The sequence below is a fragment of the Pyricularia pennisetigena genome, chromosome 3 (genome assembly GCF_004337985.1).
Source record: "Pyricularia pennisetigena strain Br36 chromosome 3, whole genome shotgun sequence".
In the NCBI taxonomy this organism is placed as follows: Eukaryota; Fungi; Ascomycota; class Sordariomycetes; order Magnaporthales; family Pyriculariaceae; genus Pyricularia; species Pyricularia pennisetigena.
The window spans coordinates 7507818-7534235 of record NC_043742.1 but is presented as its reverse complement, the minus strand read 5'-3'; the positions used below and the strand labels follow the sequence as shown (position 1 = coordinate 7534235).

Below are 26418 nucleotides of genomic sequence, written 5' to 3'. Positions count from 1 at the left end.
ATACCTGATTTTTTAAAATGGAAAAAATTTAGGTGTATTATATAGTAAAATTTATATAATTCGCGTTTTAGGCGTTTTGAAATTACCGTTTTACTATATATTTAAACGCACGTTTTGCATTTTAATATTTTTGGTTTTTTAATTTTTACACCTTTAACCCGGTGGACCAACGTTTCAAACGTTTCCGGATTTAAATGGCCGGCTTTCCAATACCAAATTAACGAATTATTTTCTTTTTTGTCGTATATTCCCGTGGAACTTTTTTATGGAATTTTAATAAATTTAATCCAACCGTTGATAACCGCTAAGGAAATAATGCCTGGAAAAAATATTTGTACGGTAGGGGTAGCGTATAAATAATAAATAAACTTATATTATAGGAAAATTACGTTATTACGTTATTATAAACCGCATAATACCAAATTATCCTTCATATTTCCCAAACGCAAAATGCAATCCCAGCCGTTATATTATACGTTTTTATCCTTTAAACGCGTTTTTAATATAATATTAACGTAAAAATTGGGCACGTACGCTACGTTAACGAATCTTAACGTTCGTCCTCCGTTTAACACGTTTTATATGGTGTGCGTATCAAATGCGGTAATTTTAAATTTTTAAATACCGTATATAACGAATTACGGATCCGTTTTTGTAAATTTACGGATAAAACCCGGGTCCAGGCGTTTTTTGGCGTTCACCAAATATATAAAACAGCAATTATGGAGTAAAATACTATTATAACATAAATTATAAAAAATATTTATAAACGTAAACGCGTTCGTCTTTTTATTATAACGTGTTTAAAAATATATAAAATCGTCGGGTTCGGTAAAAATGGTTAGGCAGGCCGCCGAAATAATGGGCGGTCCCCCCTATTTTTTAAATTGCGGTATCTTTTTCGTTTTTCCGTTCGTGGTAAATCCTAATTCGGTAATTTCACTTTTTTAAATTAATAATTCGCGTACAAAAAAGTAACGGTCCTTTTTAAATTCGGCGCAACTTTTTCACAATTTTCGGTTAAATAGGGGCCACGTATACGGATTTTAAAATTCCTCCCCATTACCGCGTATACCAATTTTGCGCATAAATTTGGTAATTAAAAATAATTGTAATTATAAGGATATTTATTCCGTATATTTCCCCTATATTCACCCTTATTAAAAGCGTGGTTTAAATTTTTATTTTATTTTTTAACGGATCTGTCAAACGTTATATAAAATTTAACGAAATTGCGGCCACCCCCTATTAAAAAATCGGTAATATCGTCGTAAAACGCGTTTTTAAATTATTTAAAAATATATTTAGAAATAATTAAATAATCCGGTTTATTTAATTCGATCCGAACGTTTATAGCTTAAAAAGGTTAAAAACGTTTTCCTATTTTTGTAAAAATTTTAATCGTTAAATCCCTTTTAAAATCGGTTATTTTGTAATTCCGGGTTTCCTCGTAAATTTAATTGTAAATTTCAAATTAATTCGTTTTATTATTTATTGTACGCGTTAAAATCAGGGTTATTTTATAATTTTTAATAACCTGTTTTTTAACGTACGTTAAAAAAGGTGCGAATTTTTTTAAACGTAGTCCAACCGTTGCGTTCAACGGTAAAAAACGCCGTACTAAAATACGTTGGGTTTATATCTTTTATAACCTATCAAAAAAAATATTAATTTTTCGGAATTATTCGTTTATATAATTTTTTGCAATTTTTGCGTTTTGCGTGTTTTATTTACCGTACGTTTTATTTCGGAAAACGTAGCGTTTCCGGGTATAATAAATTCCTTTAAACCCTTAAAAATAAATTTATTTATATTTGCAAACGATTTGGCGATTTAGTTTATTTTACGTTTAATTCTAAACGGATTTAAATCCCAAATTCGTAAAGTTGTATAATAATCGTCGAATCGGGAACGTTTAAACAATTTTGTAACGTTTTCGGTAAATTTTTTAAATATTGGGAGTTTTTCGTCGGTTTATTGGTTGGGGTTAACCAATTTCCAAATACGTAATATTTTTGCATTTTGGCGGTAAATTTTAAATTATTTAAACTATTAAACGCGTAAACTAAACGCTGTTGGCGATTTTTGGAGTTTTTCGGTCGTAAAAATAGTAAACGGTAAAGGGTTTACCCCTAAATATTGTAACAAATGCCGGTAACGGGAAAAAAAGAAAAATAAATAAAATAAACGTTATTCGTATTAATATATAATTGCAATTTGCGTAAAATAAAGATTTTTATAGTTTATAATTGTAACGGGTTTATAATTAACGTAAACGAACGTATACGTGCAGTTTGTATAAGTGGTAGGAGAGCTATGTATTTAGGTAGGGTGCGCTATTTAGGCTAACGAGCGTGGCAACGCTTTTATGGTGTGCACAGCGCTGACTAAGCTCCTTTGGTCATGTGATGCCAAGATCTATCTACTGCAACACCTCCTATACCACCTGCCACGACGACGTACACATATGCGGAACCCTTGCCCCTGTGCGCCAGGAATTACCAGTGTTCTCTTTTATCAAGCTCGTCGCGCATTTCTATTAACCCAATGTATTTTTTTTAGAAATACACGCGATATCATATTTCAGCTCGTTAACGTTTCTTAATAACTGCCTCTCTCCTCAAGGCGAATATTCTCTGCGAAATGACATTAGATGCTGCTACCGCATAAGCGAAGCCAAGGGGTAAAAACAGAAAACCAACAGGAGAGTCACCAGCTGCCAGTTCTGCCTTTTGGCCAAAAAACGATTTTTTTTTCCACAATTATAAGCCAAACCAAAGCCCACTTTTCCATCCAGACTATGAGGGACCTGCAACGTATACACGGTTGTGAAGTTGGATCCTGTCAATTATTTACGGGAGGTTAGTTAAGGAAGAAGGGTGCGTTCCGGGTGCGGACCTCGCCTATGTAGGTGCGCCTGAGATCCAGGGGTCCAAAGCTATTTTGTCCAAGCCAGGATTTACCGAATAAAACCGATTACCAACGCCCAGAGGCTGAACCTCTAACAGAGCCCACCGAAAATCAGCGGATCTGGTCTACGAAGACCCGCTGTTCGTTGTTTTCCGTGATTGAATTTCATCTATATTTTGTTTGGACACGGAAGTTCTTTTTAGCTTTTAGACTTCATGGGTAACGGCAGGCCCGAGATATGTTGGGCTGCAGACTTTTGTACCTCACCCACAAGAAGGCTTTTATATGAAAAAGATAACGAACACTAGGCTTTAATAGTATTGACCTTTTTACAGAAAAACAACCGAGTTGGGGAGAAAAAAAAATAAATAACAAACAACGCGACCCATACGTTGTGCCTCAGCCATTTGTGAAATCAACTATTCCTCGGATTTGTATCCCCGCTAGAGAGACAGGGCGATGTTATAGGGCAGGACGCGGAGGATGATTACATGAGCTTTCCTGCGATAGCGCCTGCTTCCAGGTTACAGGCTAGTTTGCCAGGTTATCGCCCAGCTATCTGCCGCTCCCACAAAACTGGGTTAAAGTCCATTGTCCCAGTTTAGACGTAAGCAGGGGTGATGGGTGGCCTGAACAGAGAGGGTGAGCAACCTGAGCATAGGGTGAGCAGCCTGAGCATAGGGGCCTGACGACTGGGACTGCCATGGGCCATAATTACTACGTAACAGTTACGGAACTCTCGCTGAGCTACGCTCTCAGCCAACATCGCAAATTCAGTGATGCAATAGCATTTGGGCTAATTGGTTCTGTTGCCGCTGCCAAGAAACTACTTGGTGCTGTTAGCAGCGAGCAGTGCAACCCTGAATTTCAAAGGTGGTGTGGGGCTTAAAAACGTGATTGAGACGGTAGATGAGTGGTTTGGCTGGGAGCATGGGCAGCAACGACGACCGTTTCTGGACGCAAGACAATCCGTTTTCAGACACCTGGGATCCCAAATCCAGCGATTTTGCTCTCGTACCAAGATAGTGAGGGCCGAACTAGTACTCAGGTGGGTGACCACTGGGGAATCCTCGGTGTTGTATGTTTTTAGATTTTTTGACTTTTGTGCTAGCTACCTCACCAGTCCACTGCCATTTATGTGCATGCAAAAAGCGTAGGGTACGATAAATAAATACAAAAGGCTGCTTCGATTTGGACGCGATGGACCCACAACAATCTTATGTATACCGGCAAATATTTCGATTGCACCGCGCCCCTCGAGACGTAAGGACTCTCCTCTTCTTGTTGTGACCTTGTTAGGCTGGTCGTTACTTGTTGTTCTAACTACAGATAACAGGATAATATCACGAAGCGGCTGGATAAGCTCACACCTCAGATGCGAGCCCTTTATAACCGACAGGAGGCCCGTTGATGTGCTTACTACAAGTTTTCATGGCCTCATTCTACGCTTCTTTTTCAAGTGCTGGATTGATCCCGACATCAATTCTGAACTTGCGATAATGTCGAGTTCTGGCGTAGTTCCAGCCCTGAGTGCGGTATCCTCGATAGTTGTTGAAGCGAACTGCCCATTTCACCCGTGCCCCTTGCCACATTGGTACACTGTCTGTGGGCATGAAGGCCGTCGAAATGGCTTATCTGGTATCACATAACATGCCAACTGGACAAGGTCTCATCGATGAACCGAGTTCTCTGCGCAGCCTGAATCGATTTGGACGCGAAAACGCGGCGGTTAGCAACTCTTGAAAAGCGTGGTAAAGTCTTTCATCTTGGACAGTCCGTGGGCAACCTGCTCCGCGCATATTACACAAGTCATCTGGCATGGCTCAAAAAGCTTGAGGAAGTGGAGGGACGAAGCGAGCCTTGACGTCGTGTCCTCATTGGCGTGCTGCTCTGTTTTATACCAAAGTCAGGGATTCCTGAGCCAAGTGTGCTTGGAACCATGGTCCGAAAACAGTTTCAGCATAGAGTGGTCTTGTTGATTGTGGCCGCCATTGACGGCGTTCGCCCATTCCTGAATGCTTTGCTCAGGTTGGCTCCGTTGTCGAGATGTATAGCTGCACACTGGGCATTTCGCATGCAAGTTGCCACCATGTGCGGCGCCGTTTGACCCTCCGGGTTGTAGGCGTTGATACTGACGCCATATTTTGTGACGACCTGCATCTTGTTCAACTGAGCGTGCGCGGTGGTTCAGTCGAATGTGGTTCGACCTTGGCCATTTTCAAGATGGTTAGCGCCCTGGGTGTTCTTGATTTTAGTCATAAGTCTTTCATAGGAAAAGCCCAAAACGATTGATGGCGTCGGTTTTGTAAATACCTAGTCTTTGTCTGTTGGTGCTCCTTACACTGATTAAAAATCACCCACAGCTTACTGCTCCTCTATGGAGATATCACTAAATTTAATCATTCTCGGACAAGTGGATTTTTGCAATAGGCTAGAGAGAAAAAGGGCCCGACTGCGCTGTATGTTTGTTTCACATGATAGTTTAAGCCATGTGAACAATAATAATAGTCTAATAGATGCTCCATATCCAGGTGCTTGAAGTTGTCTGCACATCTCATAAGTGCGTTTAGTCCAGGGATAGTTGATCGAGATGCTTAGATGAATCCCCGCATTTTTGATTTTAATTCTTCGAGGACGTTCCGCATTTCAAGGTTGTGTAGATGGGAAACAGTTGTTAAGCATTAGTTGAGGCAGCTTTCTCAGTATCTGCCATAGGAAGCCCGGGAAACCAGTGATTCTGGCCATTGACGAATACAAGTTGCTGAGCGCATGTTCTGCCCCAAACATCGTTCGTCTCAGTCGTCTAGCATTCTTAAGCATTGAGGCCTTTATTGGTATAAGCAAAGCTACTAATATTGGGCGGGCTGGAGGGCGCATCGCCACCCACATCAGCCTCATTATGAACGTCGAGCATGGAGTGGTTTTGTACAAGGTTGCAGCAGCTACGGTCGATTCAACGTTGTATCTCACGCTTTGTGCTATTACATGTGCGCCCTCTGCAGCATTGGACAGTCTTGCCTCGGATAGAACAACGGTGACGCCCCGTTATAGTCGCGCCTATAGCGGCGCATGCTAGAAGAATTGATTCATCGACACTAATACACTTGATGTATTTCAGCCAGCAGGATGCATCAGAAGCAGTATTTCTGACGCCGTCCTTGGGATCATCTAGTATCGATCCGCAATGCTTCAAGTGAGGGCAGGCTCAAGATGCAATTTGCATCTTGCATGGGCCACGCATTGCGCACGATCTGGGGTATAACGGTATACCAACTCCCAAGACGTTGTGATTTGGATTGCTCGTTCCAAAAATAAGCGTGTTACATCCAATCCCCTACTGTAAGTAACCTTGAAATAGTTTGGTGAACGGCCTAGATTGAGAAGAGATCAAGGAAATCACCACAATTGCGGTGCTTCTCTTTGCATAATGAGAGGAAAGCATAGGTCGATCTTGCAATCAGACCTGACGTAGTTCCAGAATCGCCCAGACCCTCTTTGATTGCATCACGCAGGCGCCTAGAGTGCATTCTGGACCAGAAAGCAGGGGGTTGAATTGCGCTTTATCAATGACCAAGACAGATTCGGTTCACGTTCTAGAACGGGGATAACAGGGCTCCACGAGTTCTTCCACTTCTGTGTCACATGGCCCAATTCTACGACGTAGTCAAGACGTTTGCCCAACCCCGGAGTGGCTAAACGTCAAAGACGGATTGTTCAGCCGCCGTGCGAGCCCCACCGTTTCCCCCAACGACTGGCTGTGGCATCTGCCGAAACGTAGGCTCGAAACCCCCCGGATTTCCCCGCTTATGGGGGGATCCACCCTGTCCTTGGAGAATGCGAGTCGATTCGAACCTACGGCAGTTTTTTTTTTTGCTTGACGGTGGCAAAGGCCAGGCGGCAGAAAAGACGGCAGACAAGGACAGTTACCGGGAGATTGTAATTCTGCATAAAATTGACTCTTGAGTCTTGAAGACACGGACACAGAATAATTTATTATTTCCACGGTGCAGAAAAAAGTAAATATATTAAAGGTTCTTCCGGAGCAGGGTGACAATTTCTGGTTTAGCATCATTTTGTCTTTTGCAACAAAAAAAAAAAAAAAAAAAAAAACACCCTTGTCGCGCTTTCTTGCCCAAATCCGGTCCGGGTTATAATCATCTCGAGTGCTTTCCGGCATCCCATACCGTGGATATTCTTATCCGTATAGTATTCTTCGAGGGCTTTGTGCAGATTGCCGAAGTTGTTGGGATTGCATTCAGGGGAATCTTTTGTGATACCCGGCGGAAGTGGACTCTGTGATCAGTCCAACCAAGGCGGTCGGTCGGTCGATGCGACACAAAATACTGTCATCAATTTGCTATAATACATTGTATTATCGATTCTTGATCAGCCACAGATCTATCCGATTAACTAAAGACCATCAAACACAGATCAATCGCATCCTTGCTATTGCGACGAACCAACTAAGTCTTGCCAACGAACATTCGTAACGGGACATTCGTAGAGCCAAGTGTACCCCAATCCTATAAATCTTATCAGCAAGCACATTACATCGTCATCTGCCGATCCGACAAACAAGGTCAGTCCCTATCTCAGAGCCCATGCGCCGCCCCCACACGTCTCATAATCTTTATCCCGTTTCCCACGACAGCATCTTCTCTCCCGGGTTTCCGCCTTGAGCAGGCCGAAAAGCTTTAGGTGATGCCGAGATTTTGATCTTTTTTTTTTTCTCTCCCTTTGTACAGTAAACAAGGGCATCCACTAGGACGCGCTATTTTTGTAAGCGATTTTAATCCCCACTTTTGCCAACCCACGGCAATTGCATGGCCGCCATGTTGGGGGATTACTGTCAGCCGCAGCTTGGACGACATCAAAAGGAGTTTGTCTCGTGCTGTCGTGTGCTTGGAATCTTGTTCTCGATTTCTGTTGGTTTTTCATGAAATTTATCTTTTGTTTGCGTGACACTGTGGCCTTGTTAGAGAAGCACCGATAGTATCACCCAAGAACATATTGTATCTCTTTTTTTCCTTCTTTTTTGTTTTGTTTTTTGCACTGGGGTGCATTTTTCTCCAACAGACTGGCAAACAATTAGCACCTAAAAATATCCACAGTCAACCCCGTTCAACACGGAATATATATTCGTCCCAGAAGTGCAGCAAAACACTTCAACACAGCACCATGCAAGGCCTGACGGCACCAATACTACACTTCCTGGCCGCAAACTGGCTACCAGTCCTCATCGCCATCACAGCAGCATGGCTAGCCCGGAACCGGTACCAAAAGGGACTGCACAAGTACCCAGGGCCGTTCTTGGCGTCTCTGACGGATTTATGGCGATTTTGGGATGTATACAAGCAGCGGCCAGAGGTCACACATCGCAAGCTGCATGAAAAGTACGGCGACGTGGTCAGACTAGGACCTAATTCGCTTTCCTTTTCCGATCCCAAGGCCCTCAAGGCCATTTACGGACTGAACAAGAATATGGTCAAGGTATGTTTTATTTATTTATTTTTTTTCTTTTTTCTTTTTACACCGCTCGTGTATTTGCACAACGGACAAGAGTAGCAAGATACTAAACCTTCTTACCAAGTCCGACTTTTACATCGTCCAACAGTCCGTCGTCAACGGCCGGCGCCTCCCGTCCCTCTTCAGCACCGTGGACGAGTCGTTCCACGCCAAGTTCCGACGCTGCGTCAACGCGGCCTTTGCCATGTCGGCCCTGGTGCAGTACGAGCCGTTTGTCGACAACACGACCAAGCTCTTCCTCGACCAGACCCAGCGTCTCTTCGCCGACAAGCCGGCCGGCGACGACAGCGGCTGCGACTTTGGGCGCTGGCTGCAGTTTTATGCGTTTGACGTCATCGGCGAGATCACGTACAGCAAGCGGCACGGCTTCGTCGAGAAGAACGAGGACATCGACGGCATCGTCGCGTACCTGTCCAAGCTGTTCCTCTACGTCGCGCCCGTCGGCCAGATGCCCTTCCTCGACCTGCTCTTCCTCAAGAACCCAATCTACCTCAGGCTGTCGCAGTGGGGGCTGTTCGACTCGACCTTCCCCGTGGCCAGGTTCGCGCGCGCCCGCATGGCCGAGCGTCTACCAGCGGGCGGCAGCAGCATGAACGGCGGGTTCGGGGCCGGGGCGGACGAAAAGGCCGCCGCGGAGCCGCCGCACCCCACGACCAAGTCCCCGGACCTGCTGTCCAAGTTCCTGGCGGCGCAGGAGGCGCGGCCCGACTTCATGGACGACTCGCTCGTGCAGACCATGGCCGTGTCCATGGCCTTTGCCGGCTCCGAGACCACCGCCATCAGCCTCAGCGCCGTCTTCTACAACCTGCTGCGGAACCCGGGCGCCATGGCCCGGCTGCGGCGCGAGATCGACGACGCGGCCCGCCGCGGCGCCTTTGAAGATTACCACACCGGCCTCGTGACCTGGCACGAGAGCCAGCGCCTGCCGTACCTCGACGCCTGCGTCAAGGAGGCCTTCCGCGTCCACCCGGCCGCCGGCCTGCCGCTGGAGCGGGTCGTGCCCGAGGGCGGCATGGAGATTGCCGGCCGCTTCGTGCCCGGCGGCACCATCGTCGGCGTTTCCGCTTGGGTCATCCACAACAACAAGGACATATTCGGCGAGGATGTCGACGTCTACCGGCCCGAGAGGTGGCTGGTCGACGAGGAGCTGGTCAAGGCGGCCGGGCCGGCTGGGGATGAGGTTCGGGCGCGCGAAGAACAGCGCATCAAGGAGATGGGGGGCATGATGATGCAGTTCGGCATGGGGTCGAGGACCTGCATCGGCAAGAACATCAGCCTCTTGGAGATTTACAAGCTGGTGCCGAGCTTGCTGAGGCGGTTTGAGGTGAGTAAATCCTTCCCTTGTTGAGAGCACCGTCATTGGGACGACAACGTTTGCTAACAAAATCCTCTGATGTCTGCAGATTGAGTTTAAAGACCCAGAACAAGAATGGCAGCTGGTCAATGCTTGGTTCGTCAAGCAAAACAACTTTTGGGCCAGGTTCAAGACGAGAGAGCTGGTGCATCCCGAGGAGAAGAGAAGCGCAATTGCTGCGGAACCTGCGGTCGAGGCTGGCTAATGAATGCGTCACCGAGACAAGACGCATAGATGCTGTAAAATATAGGTAGTCTCTTTTTTTTCCATTGGCGTTTTGATGCAGGCCTGAATAATAATACTCGGATTATACCACGTTTCTGCCTGTTCTCGACCAAATGACAAGCGTCCGATCCATTTGCCTCTCCAACAAAGTATTCCACCAACTAGCCGACTAGAACTAGACCAGTCTATTGGTTTCCTGGATACAAGGCAGACATCAATGGTGAATTGTCTAACAAACTCTTTGTGATTGGCAGACTGAACCAAGATAGCAAAGTCCTGATCTGCGTTCTCTCGACTACAACATAGCCCACCGCTCACCAAGCATTCCTACCATAGCGGCATCGTCCACGCTGTCAGTGAGCCCCAGCGACATTGTCAGCGTCTAAAGCGTGGCTTTGGGGTCCGCCGGATGATGGAGCAAAAGCTTTACCATGTCACCGTTTCCATCTGCGATCATTTTGAACGAGGGACGTGGAACGCCAGGAGGTCCCCCATCCACCGCGCGAACGATCCGGGCGGCTCCGTGCCTTTTTCGAGCAACATCTTAGCTGTAACCTCGTCGCCGGTAACTAACATCCATGACCGTGCCGAGTACCTCCTGTACATGACGGAAGCCGATGGTGCATTGGCCGGCTTCTGTATGACCCAGATCCTCTTTAACGATGCTGAGCTGTACAGGCTAGGGAGCTTTTTCTGCTCGGATTCTTGCAGGTTCGGAAGGGAATACCTCCTATCGACGTCGGGTTGTGCGTCTATCTCTACCCGGCTTTCTCGGCCGTGATTCTCGTCTCTTGGTATATGGCTGATGACAGTGCGCCCAGCAGCCAGGCAGTGGCACCTCGTGCATTCAATACATGCTGGCTGGGGGGACTAACCGCCCCCCGCATCTAGGCCCGTCGAGGGCTTTTTCTATCCAGCGCATCCATCCAACGCATGAATCGCATTCGTCTCGGAATCTCCCGGGGCCGGGCCAAGGCAGGACCATCTCTGCGTATTTATACCTAGTTGCCATCGGCGCAACTTGGTGGCCCCGCTCAATGTCTCGCCGTCACAGCCTCATATATACGACAGCGCCTCGTGCGGCATCCCTTCCGCCTCGTGCAGCAAGGCCTGGAAGAGCTCACGACGTGTGAATTGTGCCATAGGTAGGCACTTGAGCCTGGAAAAGAGGCTTCGTAGACCGAGGGGCTCCATAATCCGAGGGGCTCGTACTCGTAAATGGCCTCCATTTAGGGGTTGTTTGGTTCCTGGAAAACTCTGCGCTATATGCCAAAGGAGAAATAGTCCGATCCAGCAAAATCTGATACTGGCTTTAGCTCCAAGTCATTTGAATCGTCGAACAGTACGCAAGCACGGCGGGAACTGCTAAAAATTTAGGGACATCCGAAAAAGTTTTTTTTTTATCAATCTGTTCTTTTTGGTAGAGAAGATGAAAAGTCCAGCCCAAGAGCCGTTTTTGAGCGGGGAGCATCCCCCTTGACCTTTGTCACATACTTGGCTTCCACTGCCACGATAATCTTTTTTTTTTATCAGGGTCTGCGGCTGGCGCTAGATAACAGATCGGGCGGGTGTAGCCGAATACAGTCGGAAGATCGTAAAGATAAAAATAAAATAAAAATGACAAAGGCCGAATAAGCCAGGTACGGAGTGCTGTTTCCCAAAGAAAAACTGCGCAGTTGTTGTTTCTTTGGTGTTTCTACTCTTTTGTGCCGCGGAATCCTGCGTGTTGGGAAAAGGAGCCTTATAATCTCTTTTTCTCACTTTGTTGAAATTGGCGTTGCTGTTGGAACATCCTGCCCGCCAAAGGTCGCGATGCGTATTCGCATCTGAAGCACATGACCTCCAAGTTAGTTGGTGTCACACCAAGTCTCATCTCTGATCAATTCCTCGTTCCTAAAAGCCATGTATTCGCAGGGTATCGGAAAAGTCAACCCAACTTGAGAAAGCAAACAAGGGGTCAATCAACCTTTTTTGGTCTTGGAATTGGACGATTTTGCCGGGTACCTTTCCAAATCGGGCTTAACACGACTTTTCTCATCCAGGAATGTGAACAAAAATAATTATACAGGAGTCATGCTGGGATCAAGGACTAGCTGTGGAAGAGGTGGCAAACAGAATATCTATTCAGAGGAGGAACTAAGGACCAAAATCCGTAGTCTATCCCCCCCACAAACAATGCTTTACCCAAGGTGGGTTGGGTGCGGCTTGTCGGACCCAAGGTCACCTGGACCGACACCAGCTACACGACATTGAACGCAGGTATCTGAGTCGTCCACCATGGTAAGAGTTGCTGCATTCTCAGGGTTGCCAGAAATAGATATACAAAGGAAATTACAATATAATATGGCGTCAAGCCAGGTATCTTGAGCAAAGGCTGCAAAATGAACAAAGGGAGGGAAAGAGAGAGAGAGCAAGAGAGAAATAGAAAGAGAATACAAGTAAAAATACAAAAGCAAAAGTCGGAGGCTCTCACAGTCAAAAAAAAAAAAAAAAAAAAAAAAAAAAAAAAACTAAACTCCCCGAACCCTAACCGTCCAGCTTTACCAGGTTCTCCCCCTTTAGCTCCTTGTGCAACCAGGCCCACAACCTCTCCTCCAGGTCGTCGGCCTTTGTCCTGTCCTGCGCGATGCCAAACTCGTGACCCGGCAAGCCCACGGGGCAGTAGTACTTGCCGCTGACGACCTGGCCCCTGGGCGCGGTGGCGCACCAGAGCTGGTTGTAGGCCCCTGTCTCGGGGGTCTTTGTGCCGGTGATCCTGATGACGAACTGCGGCAGCTTGATGGGCTTGCCGCCGGACATCTCGTTGGCGATGCCGGTGGCGACGGTGCCGGGGTGGGCCGACACGACCGTGAGGGCCGGACACTCGCGGGCCAGGCGGCGCACCCACAGCATCACGGCCAGCTTGCTCTGCGCGTAGCGCTGCATGGTCGTCACGCCGCCGCACGTGGGCTCGCGGAGCAGCGCGCCGTCGCCGCCTAGCAGCACGCCGTCCGGCCGCGGGTGCACGCCGTGGCCGCCGCTCGCGACCGAGACCACGCGCACGTCCGCCCCGGGCGTCGCCGCCGTCTCGAGCAGCCGCGGCAGCAGCAGGTCCGTCAGCCGCGCGTGCCCGACAAAGTTGACGCCGAACATGGCCTCGTACCCGTCCTTGGTCGTCCAGCCCTTGGCCGGGATGATGCCGGCGTTGTTGACGAGCAGGTCGAGCCGGTCCGTGCGAGACAAGAACTCGCGCGCCGCCCGGTTCACCGACTCGGCGTCCCCCAGGTCCAGCTGGAGGAAGTGGAGCCCCACGTCGGGGCACTCGGCCGAGATGGCCGAGATTGCCTTTTCGGCCGCCTCGGGCCGCAGGTCGGCGATCCAGACCTGCGCCGGCGAGTGGCGCGCGATATGGGCCGTAAATGCCGCCCCAATCCCTGAGGCGCCGCCCGTTATGAGGATCACCTTGCCGGTCTGCGGAGCTATGTCGCGCTCCGGGTTAAAGGGTACGCCATACTTGAAAAAGGGCCGGAGTCCGTAAAACCAGGACTTGGCCATGTCCAACTTCTCGGCGTTATTGAACGTCATATCTGCGATTTCCATTTAATTTCGAGCGACGGTTTTAACCTTGAATTAATCCTTAATTCTCGAATTAAAACAAGTCGCCCGGATTAATGGGGTTGATTGGCGTTGAAAGAATCGTCGTGACTGGTTAATTCTTCCCCATGCGATCCAAGTTTTTCCAGAGTAAGAAAAAAAAAAAACCAAATGGTTGTACGTACTTTCCGGACATTGTGGAGAATCCATCGCACGGGTTTTAATTACCCTCGGACTGTATTCCAAATCCGAACGCGATGAAGGCCCAATCACATACAGCGGGTTTTCTCTCTTTTTTTTTTTTTTTTTTTTTTTTGTTCAGGGTCCGAGAACGAATACGAAACTAAAATGGCGCTTATAAGAGCGTTCCTCCTCATCTCAAACAACATGAAAATCTTCCCTCAATTGGAGCGGAGCCCATTGCCCACTTTTAGGGATCCCCTTAGTTCATTCCAACACAAGAAAATGCGTCAGGACACCCTCGCAGTCGTGGAAAGATAAGAAAACCGCCCAAATAAGCGCCGGCCAGTATCCGAACTAAAATCGTGCCCAAATTAATCTCTACCTGCTAGGTACGACTCTTGTTTGTTCTGTTATTTTTGGAAAAAGAAACAAAGTCGTCGATTGACTTGATAGGTCCGCTGTCAATTGAGTTTTATTTCCGATTCGATATTGGGTTCGTCGCGTCGGAACCATCCGAGATCCGTCATGATTTCTGAGGCGTTTTGAGCAAAAGTCCCGAGATAAGTCCCCAATTCCGTGCTTGGCCGGTAATAGCTATGTTTCTGCTCTGCCGACAATGTCGAATGCGTAGGAAAGCAATCGAACGACACGGTCTGGCTCGGAATGTCTAGAGTCCGCCTAGTGCCCATTCTCTTAAAGCCATGAGCTGGTTTGGGTTTGTTACGGGTAGGGAATCAGGTTGCGGGGCTTGGCGATTCTCATCGAGTGGCAGTTATCTCCAAATAAATATTCTTTGTCCTGAATATTATCACCGACGGAGGGGGCAGCGATTTGCGATAGTGATGCAAGCAAGTAGTAAACAACTAAAAGATTCAAGCTGATACACTTGAACCGAGTCTATTTAGCCTGCATCATTCGTGGAAGAGGAAAAAGAGAAAGAAAGAAAAAAACAGACGTCTTGCGGATAACTGAATGAGATGATTGAGCCGAACATTTGGATGATATGTACAATTTTGGCAGTCCTGTCCAGTTCGGGCATAGAAACGTCGGGCCTGACTGAAAAAAAAACGAAAGGGGTCGACTGCAATATTTTCCTCAGATGGTCCTGCACGACAAGACGGGAATATATCAGAAGGAAAAGGGTGGGGGATATGTACATGGCAAGTAGATGGGCGTGCTTTATTCGGCGCCGCACCACAAATATACAGAATTCCTACCATAAATCTTCCGAACTGGAATCGGAAGGTCGTAAAACGAGCCCTGCTTGTGGGCTGAGCTCTGTTAGTCGTCCTTTTTGGACGCTTCAGGCAGATCCACCAACAACTGCTCGTCCCGCCTCCAGACCAAAGCCAGAGCCGCACCCCCGGGGCCCACCAACACTGTCAAGACGCTAGCCATGCTCGGCGCGTTCGTCGAAGCCCAGTACATCTGAGCGGCCCAGTACAGCACTGCAGCGCCGCCAAAGTACATGTCGTAGTGGAGGAGGTTAAGCACACCGTCGGCGGCGGTTGAGATGGGCACGACGTAGCCCGGGCGTGAAGTGGGCTTGAAAACGTCGACAAAATCGATCGATGCACCCTCGAGCATCGCCGGCCGCATGTCCGGGAAAAAGACCCACATGAGCGTCAGGGTGTGCACGGCGGCCGTCATGACCAGGGCGGGAAAGTAGACGGCGCGGAGGCGTTTGGTCAGGCTGGGTCCGGGCTTCTTGGGGTCGGCGGGCGGAGGAGCCGGCACCGAGTTGTCCACACCAAGGAATTGGAGGGCGTTGGAGAAGACGAAGCGAGCAAAGCTGACGTAGATGGGGAAGAATTGCCAAATGATGATGTAGCGCTGAGTAATCTGGGGCGACGACGATGGTAGGCCTAGCAGGACCGTCGGGATGACGAAACCCCAGACGATCGAGTGGATGACGACGGACAAGTCGGCGTTACCGATGCCAAGGGCCTTGCGGAGGACGGGCTGGGGAGTTGCGGCAGACAGCTTGGCTATGGGCGATGTCCACATCCAAACGGCAACCCATATACTTATGGTGACGCCGAACGGGACGAGCTGGTACAGGACTCCCCAGATGACCGTGTAGGAAATCATCCTGCCGCGGTTGCCCTCGCGCAGGCCTTCGAGCACCAGCAGCGTGTGCATGGAGATGACTTGGCCAGCAAACCAAAAGCTAAACAGAGACAGGCGAGGGCTTTCGCCCGTCATGATGGGGTAGAAAAAGCGGACGAGGACGAGTAGGAATTTGCCAAACCCCGAATCCCCTACATCGATGAGCGCCCCGTCGACATCAGAGTCAGGCAGACGCGTCGGGTGCTCTTCCGCGAGCGTGTTCAGCATGTCAAACAAGCCATTTTGCTTCTGAAGGCCAATTATGCAGTAGGCCGCAGCAACTGCTGCCGCGAGCGGGATGACTGATGAGGTTGTGAAGGGACCCATTGTGCTGTGTAACTATACGTTCCAAAGGTGCACAAAGGCGCTTGAAGCTTCCAGACGTTGGAAGTTGAGCTCATCTGATGAGGTTACCACAGAACGAACTTTCCAGGCTGTCGGTTCTGGGGGCCCTGAAAAACTGGCGGCAGGCGACCGTCAATCTGACGCGATCTGCGTGGGTAGGTACGCGAGCAGCAGCTTTAATTTAATTGGGCATGAACGCGTGGGGCTGCCATGTTTGCTGACGATGTGGGGCAGGCAGGGTTTCCTGAGGAATTCACAGAGACTAGCCCAGCAGCCAGCCCAGCAGCCAGCCCAGCCTGCCTGCCCGCCTGCTTCGGATCCCGGCAAGACCCCGCAATTTTTGCAGTGCATTCATTTTTCCATACCATCCATCACAGTCGAACAAGACAAACTCAAAAAGACAGGAATACCAAAAGCCGTCCATCTCGTGTTACAAATCACAACCAGATATTCAAATCATCTTCACCGCCGGTCTTTCCATAAAAAATTTACCCACAATGGCAAACGGGCCTGCAGTCGCCCCGGGAATGCATACGGACAAGCTAAACCACTCGTCAGTCTAGCCCGCTGCACCCCGCAGAATACGAGGTTGTAATACCTCGTGTCAATCAGCCGATCAAGACCGGCCGCGGCGTAGAATCTTCTGCAGCTATTCCCGACCCAATGAATGACAGCGGGGGCTACACGGTTTTCCCGATTCGGTCCATAGCGTGGTTGGCTGCTGACGGGCGGCATACGACTCTTGTTCGGCGTTGCTATTCTGATCATGTCTTCTGCGGGCTATGAGCGTATTCTTTTGCATCCTGATCCAACTGCATGTTCCATCTCCGTAACGTGTGGTGCTGGTGGGGAGACATCCAGGGAGGAATTGCTCGTCATGATCAATGGATGTTGTTGCTAGTCAGCGGCGGGGAATCGGTCCGAGATGGCAATTCCACGGGTTGTTTGGTGACGAAAGTTGACTGGGGGGGGGGATCTGTCGAGTATAAAAGCGCCGGTGATGCCCAGCAAGTATCAGCAACTCACTCGTCCTCATCAGCAAAACATCTACTCCAAGCTCCTGCTTCAAGAAACAAATCACAACACATCAACTTCCACACACAAAAAACAAAACAAAAAAAAAAAAAAAAAAAAAACCACCAAACACACCACAATGCACTTCTCAACCACCACCCTGATCGCCCTCCTGGCCTCCACCGCCGCCGCCGCTCCCGTCTCCACCGTCGCGGCCACCTGGACCATCAACAGCTTCAAGCGCACCTGCAACGACGCCGACACGGTCTGCAAGGTCGAGTTCGGCATCAACGGCACCGCCTGCAGCTACGAGGTCAAGGCGGCGTCCGAGGCGTCGCGGGCCAGCGTCAGCGGCGTCGTCTGCGGTCCCTACCAGGTCACGAGCGGCTGGAGCGGCCAGTTCGGCCCGGGCAACGGCTTCACCACCTGGAGCGTCGCCGACTGGAGCAAGAAGCTCATCGCCTTCCCCAGCTACGCCGACCGCGACATCCCCAACGGGCAGGTCGTCACCCCCGACAGGAGCTTTGCCGTGCAGGCGCTGTGAGGGGGAGTTCGGATGTTGTTGGTTGTGGAGGTGATTAATGTTGAACGCTTGGGGATGATATGCAAAAGCTTGTTTGGGCTGTCGATGATATCTTTTAATTGTTAATATTTACTAGCAACATTTGCGTTTGATGCGACACTGAAGATGTTCAAGTTGGTGAGATTCATGATGGGTGTATCAAACAAATCTGGGTTGGACTATATGACTAAAACTAAAATTATTTACCAAGAGTTCCTTTCTATATGAGATAGGGGGAAGAAGAAGAGAAAAAAAAAAAAAAAAAAGACGCCATTTATACAAAGAGTCGCCCCACCAATTACATCATACCCTTGATCTTGCTAAACAGGCCCGAGACAAGCCCCAAAATGCCCTTGCCGCCGTTGAGGCTCTCTCCGTTCATGATCTTCCTGGCCGTGTCGCCGGCGACGTTGCCGCCCGACAGCCACCTGCTGACCAGGTCCTCGTCGGGAGCCGAGAAGGTCTTGGTCCTGGCCGGCAGCGACTTTGTGCACTCGGTCAGGTCGTTGATGTTGTAGACGCCCAGCAGCGACAGGCGGATGTACTCGCGGGCGTAGTCAAAGTTCCAGTGCGACTGGCCGAGGTCCTTGGCCGCGAACAGGCTGAACTCCTGCTTGATGAGCGGGTGCTGCGACAGCACCACGTCGGACTGGAACATGAACACCTTCTCGGGCACCGACACCTGCTTCAGCGTCTCCTGGTAGTACAGAATGTCCCAGACGCCCGGCGTGCTGTCCTGCGGGTCGCCGGCGCGCGATGGGTCGACGAACCGCTGCTGCGAGGTGGTGTGCGCGCCGAGCAGGGCCGCCAGGCCGTGCGGCTCGATGGTCTTGTTGCGGAACATCTCGATCAGAAAGTCGGCGCTGCCGTCGACGGGCGGGAGCAGGCCCTTGGGGGCCGGGACGGACGAGTCCTTGCGGCCGATAAAGGTGCGCACGCGCGGGCCGAGCGGGCACACGACCGTGGCGACGTTGGCAGCGAACTGCACCAGGTCGGCCATGCCCACGCCGTACTTCGAATAGTCGGCGTACCACTTCTTGGTCTGTTCGACGATTTCCTCGAGGCCGCGGTTGTCAGACCGCTGGATCTCCTCGGGGGCCAGGATGAGCGACCCGTCGGCGCCTCCGAGCTGGCCCGTGGTCCTGGACCAGCCGCCCGCGTCGTGGAAGCCCATGCGGATGGCGCCGCGGGCCAAATCCGTGCAGCGACCCGAGCTGCCCCTGAAGATGGGCACCATGTCGTCGGCGATGTACTTCCAGATGCAGCACGTGTCCTTGGCGCAGGCCGCCGTGCCCCTGGCGGCCAGCTCGCCGGGGCGGTAGCTCTCGCCGCTCTCCGGGGCGCCTCCGGTCGTGGTCAGCAGCTCCTTGATGGCGAAGCCGGTGCTGGAGAGCTTGTTGTTGGGCATGCCGATCAGGTCGCCGATCAACTCGAGCGAGTCGAGGTCGTGGTTCTCGTCGGGGTCGCGACCGCCGCCGCCACCGTCCACCTCCTCGTCTCCATCCTGATCGGTTTCCTCAGCGTCGCCCTGGCAGCGCTTGCCGCATTGGCGGGGCTGCTTGACTCTGGCGGTGGCCTTGGTGATGTCACGGACCAGCTTGTCGTGGTAGTTTTCGCCAGCGGCCATGGCGGCGCGGACCTGCTTGTTCTGCTCAGGTGTGCCCATGCCGGGATAGGCGAGGGCTGGAGCCACCGCAAGGGCGGCGGTAAGAAGTGTAGTACGCATGTTCGCAGTTGAGTTAAGGTTATTGTCAAGCGAAGATGTTGTATATACAAAAACGAAGAGAAAAAAAAAATTATATAAAAAGTAAGTTGTGAAAGTTTAAAAGACTCCTATGAGGTTCTGGAGTAGGTAGCGACCGGCAGACTCAAAGAGTCTAAGAGGAATAGGAACAGGCGACTGAAGGTAGGCGCTGATGGTAGAGCAGGCAGAAAAGGGACATGGAGGTGAGACATCGAGGCCATTATATCCTTCCACGCCACGTTGGTTTCCCCCAAGGCTTAGCCTCCTGATATTACTTACTCATGGCTCGGTTCGCGAGTAGCGCGGCCGGAAGGTCCCTGCCCCCTGGAGCATTAGACAAAAAGAAAAAGACGCAAAGTGAAAAAAATAGTAGAAACTGAAAAAAAAAGAGAATTAAGCAAAAAAAAGCCAAAAACGGTAACGACAGTCGCGCAGGAAGAAAAAAAAAAGTATACGCTTGGCAGTGGTATTCTGCACTGCACGGACCAGACAAGGGTGGGCACAGCTGGCTTCGAGTTGAGTGTGTGTGTGTGTGTGCTCGTGTCCCTCTTTTTTCTTCTTTTTGATGCCAAGAAGGTCGCAAAATCCGATAGAACGGGCCCCAATATCGAAAAGTCCGAGCACGAAACAGAAACCTCCATCAACAAACCAGCCATGCTTGCTTGCCATGCCTCTCCTCCTCCCCCGTCACACTTCCCCCCGCCCCCCAATAGGAACGTCGGGATTGGCAACCCGTACCACTTTCCCCATTCGAACTCTTCCCCCCCACGCCCACTGGGGCTAATGGAGGCTCTTGCTTCAATGACTAGCTTCAGGTACCCGACAGGCAGGACATGTCGCGGTGCGCGCCGGTGCGCAAGGTAGTGAACATGCAACACAGGGTCGTGAACAGGGTGGGGTTGGGTCGTTGTGGTGGTTGACTGTTTTCGGCGCGCGCTAGGAAACAAGTTTGAATTGACTTTTTGTTATTTGAGGAATGACTTGTGCGCATGGTTATCGGCATCTATGTGACACGCGTGGTTCGTATAGCAGCCGTGAAAATGTTCGGCGAACAAAACCTTGCTCTCTGATAACCATGTCACTATCCGAGAACCTAGGTTGGGGCAGTAATTAGCCAGCTGGCTCACTCCCAGGCACTGTCGACTATGAAAAAGTGGTGTTGTCGGCCTGCGTAATCTCCCAAGGATTCAATACTCAACAGTCAGTCATCAAAGAGGGTCCTGCAAAGGAGGACGCATGCTTCTATTGATATTATCATGCAGAGAACCAGTCTGGAACTCTTTTGCTAATCTGGGTCCTGACTGTGCCGCAGGACCCTTTGGGGAGCGTAGAAGGTCAGCAGAACCTCAAAAGCAACTGCCAATCGCGCATCTTGATCATTATCACATCGTGATTTAACTTTATATCGTTACCGACTCGTGTTCAGGTTGGACCCCTGGTATCCGTCGGTTGCAATCCGTTTTTTTTTTTTTTTTTGTGCGTCCCTTCTCGGTACGACAGGTGATGTCACCGGGATTAATTGGACGGACCAGGAACCGGAACTTTTTGGAGTGACTTTGCGTATTTCGTACCATCTATGTGCAGTCTAGTCTACATACAAAAACTTGGAATGGTGAAAACAGGCGAAACAGGAGGGAAAGGGTACAGCGGGAGATCGTCTCGGGGAACGGTGTGCCTGGCAAAGAGCAACAGGGAACCCTTGCAAACTAGGTCCAGCAAGCCAGGTAAAAAGGCATTGGTCATACAGCACAGCAGCAATAGCTGCCGAACCGCCACAAGCGCAGCCAATCTTTCAGGGGGGCACCCTGCGTCCACCGTGGGGACACAAACAACCCCAATGCACCTTTTTCTCGCTAGCGGATGCATGTTAGGAAGCAAGTATTGATGGATTGTCAAGATTTGGTCTTTGTCCGCGTGGGTTGTTAAGTTTATCTTATTCTGTTTCTTATCTCCGTCTTTGAGTTCAATAGCCAAGAATTATCCATCCATTCATCTCTACTCAGCAATCATATTCAGATAGATGCCAAGGCCGAATTTGCTTATTTTTTTCTTCTTTCTTTTTTGAACCCCTCTAACAAAAAAGAAGTCTTGGAAAGTCTTGTCACGACGCCTTGTCTCCCGTTATGGCCAAGAAAGTCCCTGACAAGCCAAGCTTCCCATCGGGGGAAGTGAGATATAAGCGTAAAACTACATGGCGCTAAGTTTCTTGACAAGTTTGCCCGTTTGCAGTCTACCGCACAGAGACACACCCCAAAAAAACACAAACTCAATTGTTTCGGCCGCCGCTTTGATCTAGCATTCTTTCCCCTCCGGGTCAGATTTCTGTCCGGTCAGAAGTCGTACGTCACAAATCTTTCGAGCAGGTCGATTTTGACAATTTGTCCATGCACTCCTTGTTGCTTGTTCGACGCGGCCTGCACTAGTAGTCGATCTACAGCCCCGTTTGAGAGTCGTTCTCTTGCCCGAGCTAACAAACGGTACTTTTTTTTTTTTGCCCTGACCTGCCAGAGTCAATGGGGCACGGATACGTAAGAACCACGCGGTTTTCTTTTCTCTGGCCAATCTCCCCCGACCTCGTTCCTGTGCGCTTTCGGGGGGTAGCTCAGCCCTTCCAGGCAACGACTTTGGTCTTTTTTGCTTTTTATTTTGTCACTGTTATTTTTGGGTACTGAGCATGGGACTCTTTTTTTTTTTCTTTTAATACAGTCCTCCTCATTTAAAAATCTTCCAGTGGCGATTTTTTTGGAACTTCTCAGCCGCACTTTGTTAACATTGGCACTCCACATGCAAAACCACAGCGTCTTCAATATTGTCAATTCGCCTCGCGGACTTTTGCAGGATGCAGGTAGGGTATGCTGCAGCTGAAAACCCATCTGCATGTCTTTTCTTTCTTTCTTTCTACTGTCGTTGTCTCAATTGCCGAACAAAAGATTTTTACGACTACGCACAGCAGAGCTTGGAGGTTTTTTTTTTTTTTTTTGGTACATTGCAGCTGCAGGAAACAAGAAAAAATCCCAGAAATAGCACCGTGCTGAACGGACGGGCCACCTCTGAACACGAAGACAGTGCAGTCCCATCACACCCCCTCATACGGTCTGGTGATACTTTTTCCTGCCTGCCAAAAAAAATGGGGTTGGGATCAAGTGAGAGGCTTTTCACCCGGTGCAATGTTCCTGTGACGACTTGCCATCTGAACATGGGCTTTGGTCTGACAATGGACGGATTTGGACAATTCATGTCCAAAAATGGGCAGCCACATCAGGTTCATGATTGGATGCCTCCCCCAGCATTTCGCCACGCCGCCCTCAAGAGACCGTTATGGAAGAACAGCTTTCCGCCTCGCAATTTTCTTTTTTGTTGTTCTTGCGGCTGGCTCAAATTAAGAAAAAAAAGGAGTCTGGAATTTTCAGCCCATCTAAACCCCCCCTTTTAGATTTTTGTAACAGANNAAAAAACAGACGATAAAAATAACCCATCCTCGCGATACGAACAACTCAGTCTCACTGCGCCAGCCGCCCAACTGTTATGACCCGGCTCATTGTGATGACAGCTGCAAGGAAGCACGAGACTTTCTACCAGCAGCTCTCGTGTTGATTCTCATCCGAGCTTGCAACTGGAACCGGGGGCTTGATCTGAAGTCTGTAGGTATGTTGTACAAAAGCCCACGATGAACCCATGCGAGTAAAATGAGTTGATGCGCCTCTTGATGTTGTTTGCGGGTAGGAGCTGGATTGAAGTATACATCGGGGCCTTTTGGGATGCTCTTTTTTATTGGTCAAATGCAGGATTGGTGGTCTGCAGGTCAGGCAGGGTAACATCTCGCGAGCACCTTTTATGGATTACTCACCCTACCCTGCACCTCAGTCCATGTCAGCCTGCTGTCGTTTGTCTGTCTGCCAACCTGAGCGACAAACTGCCAATGTACGCAGATCATTCTTCCAGCCTGTAATCTCCGAAATACTCCTCACCCCTCATCGAGTTTATCCTCCATTCAGATGTTGATCTGATCAAAGTTCTCATCTCCTTCCTCATTCTCCCACCGCGACCAAGCCAAGCATTCGGCTGCTACCTCGCAGAAAGAAAGTCTAGGCCCTAACCCTGCAGCCTACCATTCTTCCCCTGGCGCCAATAAAACCTCCCCATCGCGGCACGCCTTGCCTTGTTTCCCCTTTTCGTGCCGTCTTTCATCCCTCCCGACCCCCTTGTAAAATTTCCTGCCCCTCATGCACCCCTAGAACAATTCACCGTAGATGTCACCTCGACATCCAATGGAATTCCGTGTCTGCGGAACATGGGCACGCGACCAGGCTTCCGGCCCTGTCGCGGGACCGCATCCGTAGTAGCTATCCCCCGCACTCCGTCGCCTATACCCGGCCTTGAGTATCCCCTCAGGGCATGCGGAACGACCGCATAAATGGTCGTGCTGCTGCTGCGTTGCCGACCTCCAGTAACGCAGGAAACAGCAGCAGCGATAGAAGCAGAAGCAAAATTGCCGCCATCATGGTCGCTTCTTCCCTCGGCGTTCTTCTCGTGGCCGTCCTGCTGGGCGGTGCGTCGCACATCGCCACTGCCGCCCCGGTCGAGCTCGAGCTCAACGTTACAGCCCTGACCCCCGGCACCATCAACTCGGATTGGACCGCCGCCTACTATCCGAAATCCGGGGCTGCGCCATTATTGCTTGCTAACGACGCCGGGACCACCACGGGTGGGTTCCGCGTCTTTAATCTCGACGGCGCCCCGACGTTGAGCCAAACTGGCCATGTCGTCACCGGCAGGACGAAGCTAGTCGCCCCATTATACAATATTAGTGGAGCCGAAGATGACATCCTCGTCACAATAGCGACAACCGACTCTGTTATCCGTCTGTACTCACTACCGGACTTAGCGCCAGTCCCGGTTGCCGAACCGCTCGTCGCCCTAGGCGATTGGAACGCTGTTTGCTCGTGGGGCAGTTACTTCTTCCTTTTTGGCAAGGGCGGTCGCGCGTTTCAATACCTGGTCCGCCCGGTGGACGACGGGAACTTCGAAGTTCTCGAGGTCCGCGCTCTGCCTGCCCCCGTCGTCTTTGTGGGCTGCGCCGTCTCGTATCGCGATGCAAAACTCTACCTGACCGAGGACGTTGACCAGGATGTTTACGTCATGGACGTTGGCGATATATCCGGCCAGCCCACGCTTGAAAAGGTCGAGGGTGTCAAGGACGCCACCGGCATTGCTCTCTACTCCTCAGCCGACAAAGAATACGTCTTCGTGGCACAGGAGTCCCAACTGGCCGTGTACGGAGGCAACTGGACCCACCTCGGTACAGTCCAGCTGGCGGGCCTAGACGACATTGAAATCCAAGGCCTAAGCATATATCAAGCGCCGACCACCACCCACCCATCCGGCGCTGTCACCTTTGCTATCGAAGCCGACTCCACTGAAGGTTTCGGCACCGCATCGCTGCAATCCATTCTGGACGCGCTGTCGATCCCATCCAACACGGCCTACACCCCGCGTAGCGAACCCTTTGGCCCGCGCACTTGTGCCCGCTGTTCCAACAACGGCTTCTGTCCGACAGTTGGCTGCCCCAAAACCTGCACGTCCTGCCTGCTCGGCTTCTCGGGTCCGACCTGCTCCACCCCGCGCTGCGAGGCTGACTGCTCCGGACACGGGTCGTGCGTTGGCCCGAACCGGTGTGCGTGTGACGCTGGCTGGGGCGGTCTGCACTGCTCGTTCGTGCTGGTTGAGGCCGACCGCGAGACGGACGCGGCTGGTGGCGACGGAGACGATCCTGCGGTCTGGATCTCGCCAGTTAGCAAAGATTTGTCGCGCGTCATCACCACTGTCAAGTCTGAGAAAGGTGCTGGGCTGAACGTGTTCGACCTCGAGGGCAAAATCGTGCAGCAGTTCGCAGCTGGGCAGCCAAATAATGTCGATGTTATCTATGGGTTTCAAGCTGGCGACAGGGTTGTCGATTTGGCTTTTGCCGGGTGTCGAAGTGATGACACGTTGTGGTGAGTGCTGTTTATAAGAATGCGTCCCTTCACCGCCTGAAATAACCAATTCTAACACTCGCCAGCCTCTTCGAGATAACCCGCAACGGCACCATCACCACCATCCCAGGTGGCATCCAACCACTCCCCAAGGGCTACAAGGTGTACGGGTCCTGCGTCTATCGGTCTCCCAAATCCAACCGGCAGTATCTGTTTGTCAACTCCAAAAAGGCACGGTACCTACAGTATGAACTTACTTCCACCGAATCCGGCACACTGCAGACGACGCTGGTGCGCGACTTCACCGGCGGCTCAGGCGGACAGGTCGAGGGCTGCGTTGTCGACGACCGTAACAGCTGGCTCTTCCTGGGCGAGGAGCCGCGCGCTCTGTGGCGGTACGGCGCCGAGCCTGACGATGGCACTGAGGGACTGGAAATTGCTGTCGTCGGTGATGGCAAAATCAACGCCGAGGTGGAGGGTGTGACGCTGGTTGAGGGCAAAACTCCCGAAGAGGGGTACATTTTGGTGTCGAATCAGGGCGTCAGCTCGTATGCCGTCTACCGACGGGCTGAGCCGCACGAATACGTTGCTACTTTTGCCATCGTAGCATCAGCAGACGGGAAGATCGATGCCGTTTCCAACACTGACGGGATCGCCGCGGTGGGAGCTGGGTTGGGACCCAACTTCCCTCATGGATTAGTTGTTGTGCACGATGATGCCAATGAGCTGCCTGAGGGAGGTACTAGTGCTGAGGCGAGTTTCAAGATGGTTAGTTTGGAGAAAATTTTTGGAGGGCCTTTGAAGGAGCTCAACTTGCTCGATCATGTCGACGCAAACTGGGATCCGCGCACGTAAAGTAGATGCATAACAAGAAACAAACGCAAATATAGAGGCACTGAGG

The 26418-nt window shown here is 50.6% G+C and overlaps 7 protein-coding genes across 7 annotated transcripts; 4 read left to right on the top strand and 3 right to left on the bottom strand.

The window, feature by feature from the left end:
• Window positions 1-3819: 3819 nt before the first annotated feature.
• PpBr36_03803 (uncharacterized protein) lies at window positions 3820-3936 on the top strand (the record flags this gene model as incomplete). Its single annotated transcript, XM_029890972.1, has 1 exon — window positions 3820-3936. One exon carries the CDS (start codon window positions 3820-3822, stop codon window positions 3934-3936), a length of 117 nt encoding a protein of 38 aa, XP_029753095.1.
• A 4152-nt stretch (window positions 3937-8088) lies between these two features.
• On the top strand, window positions 8089-9995 carry PpBr36_03802 (uncharacterized protein; the record flags this gene model as incomplete). The annotated part of the gene is made up of 3 exons (XM_029890971.1): window positions 8089-8400; window positions 8501-9760; window positions 9840-9995. 3 exons carry the CDS (start codon window positions 8089-8091, stop codon window positions 9993-9995), a joined length of 1728 nt encoding a protein of 575 aa, XP_029753096.1.
• A 2546-nt stretch (window positions 9996-12541) lies between these two features.
• Window positions 12542-13594, bottom strand: PpBr36_03801 (uncharacterized protein; the record flags this gene model as incomplete). The annotated part of the gene is made up of 1 exon (XM_029890970.1): window positions 12542-13594. The coding sequence occupies one exon, from the start codon at window positions 13592-13594 to the stop codon at window positions 12542-12544; it is 1053 nt and encodes a 350-aa protein (XP_029753097.1).
• A 1458-nt stretch (window positions 13595-15052) lies between these two features.
• Window positions 15053-16207, bottom strand: PpBr36_03800 (uncharacterized protein; the record flags this gene model as incomplete). The annotated part of the gene is made up of 1 exon (XM_029890969.1): window positions 15053-16207. One exon carries the CDS (start codon window positions 16205-16207, stop codon window positions 15053-15055), a length of 1155 nt encoding a protein of 384 aa, XP_029753098.1.
• A 1171-nt stretch (window positions 16208-17378) lies between these two features.
• On the top strand, window positions 17379-17783 carry PpBr36_03799 (uncharacterized protein; the record flags this gene model as incomplete). The annotated part of the gene is made up of 1 exon (XM_029890968.1): window positions 17379-17783. One exon carries the CDS (start codon window positions 17379-17381, stop codon window positions 17781-17783), a length of 405 nt encoding a protein of 134 aa, XP_029753234.1.
• Window positions 17784-18099: 316 nt separating this feature from the next.
• PpBr36_03798 (uncharacterized protein) lies at window positions 18100-19527 on the bottom strand (the record flags this gene model as incomplete). The annotated part of the gene is made up of 1 exon (XM_029890967.1): window positions 18100-19527. One exon carries the CDS (start codon window positions 19525-19527, stop codon window positions 18100-18102), a length of 1428 nt encoding a protein of 475 aa, XP_029753235.1.
• Window positions 19528-23940: 4413 nt separating this feature from the next.
• On the top strand, window positions 23941-26372 carry PpBr36_03797 (uncharacterized protein; the record flags this gene model as incomplete). Its single annotated transcript, XM_029890966.1, has 2 exons — window positions 23941-25538; window positions 25604-26372. 2 exons carry the CDS (start codon window positions 23941-23943, stop codon window positions 26370-26372), a joined length of 2367 nt encoding a protein of 788 aa, XP_029753226.1.
• Window positions 26373-26418: the final 46 nt, after the last annotated feature.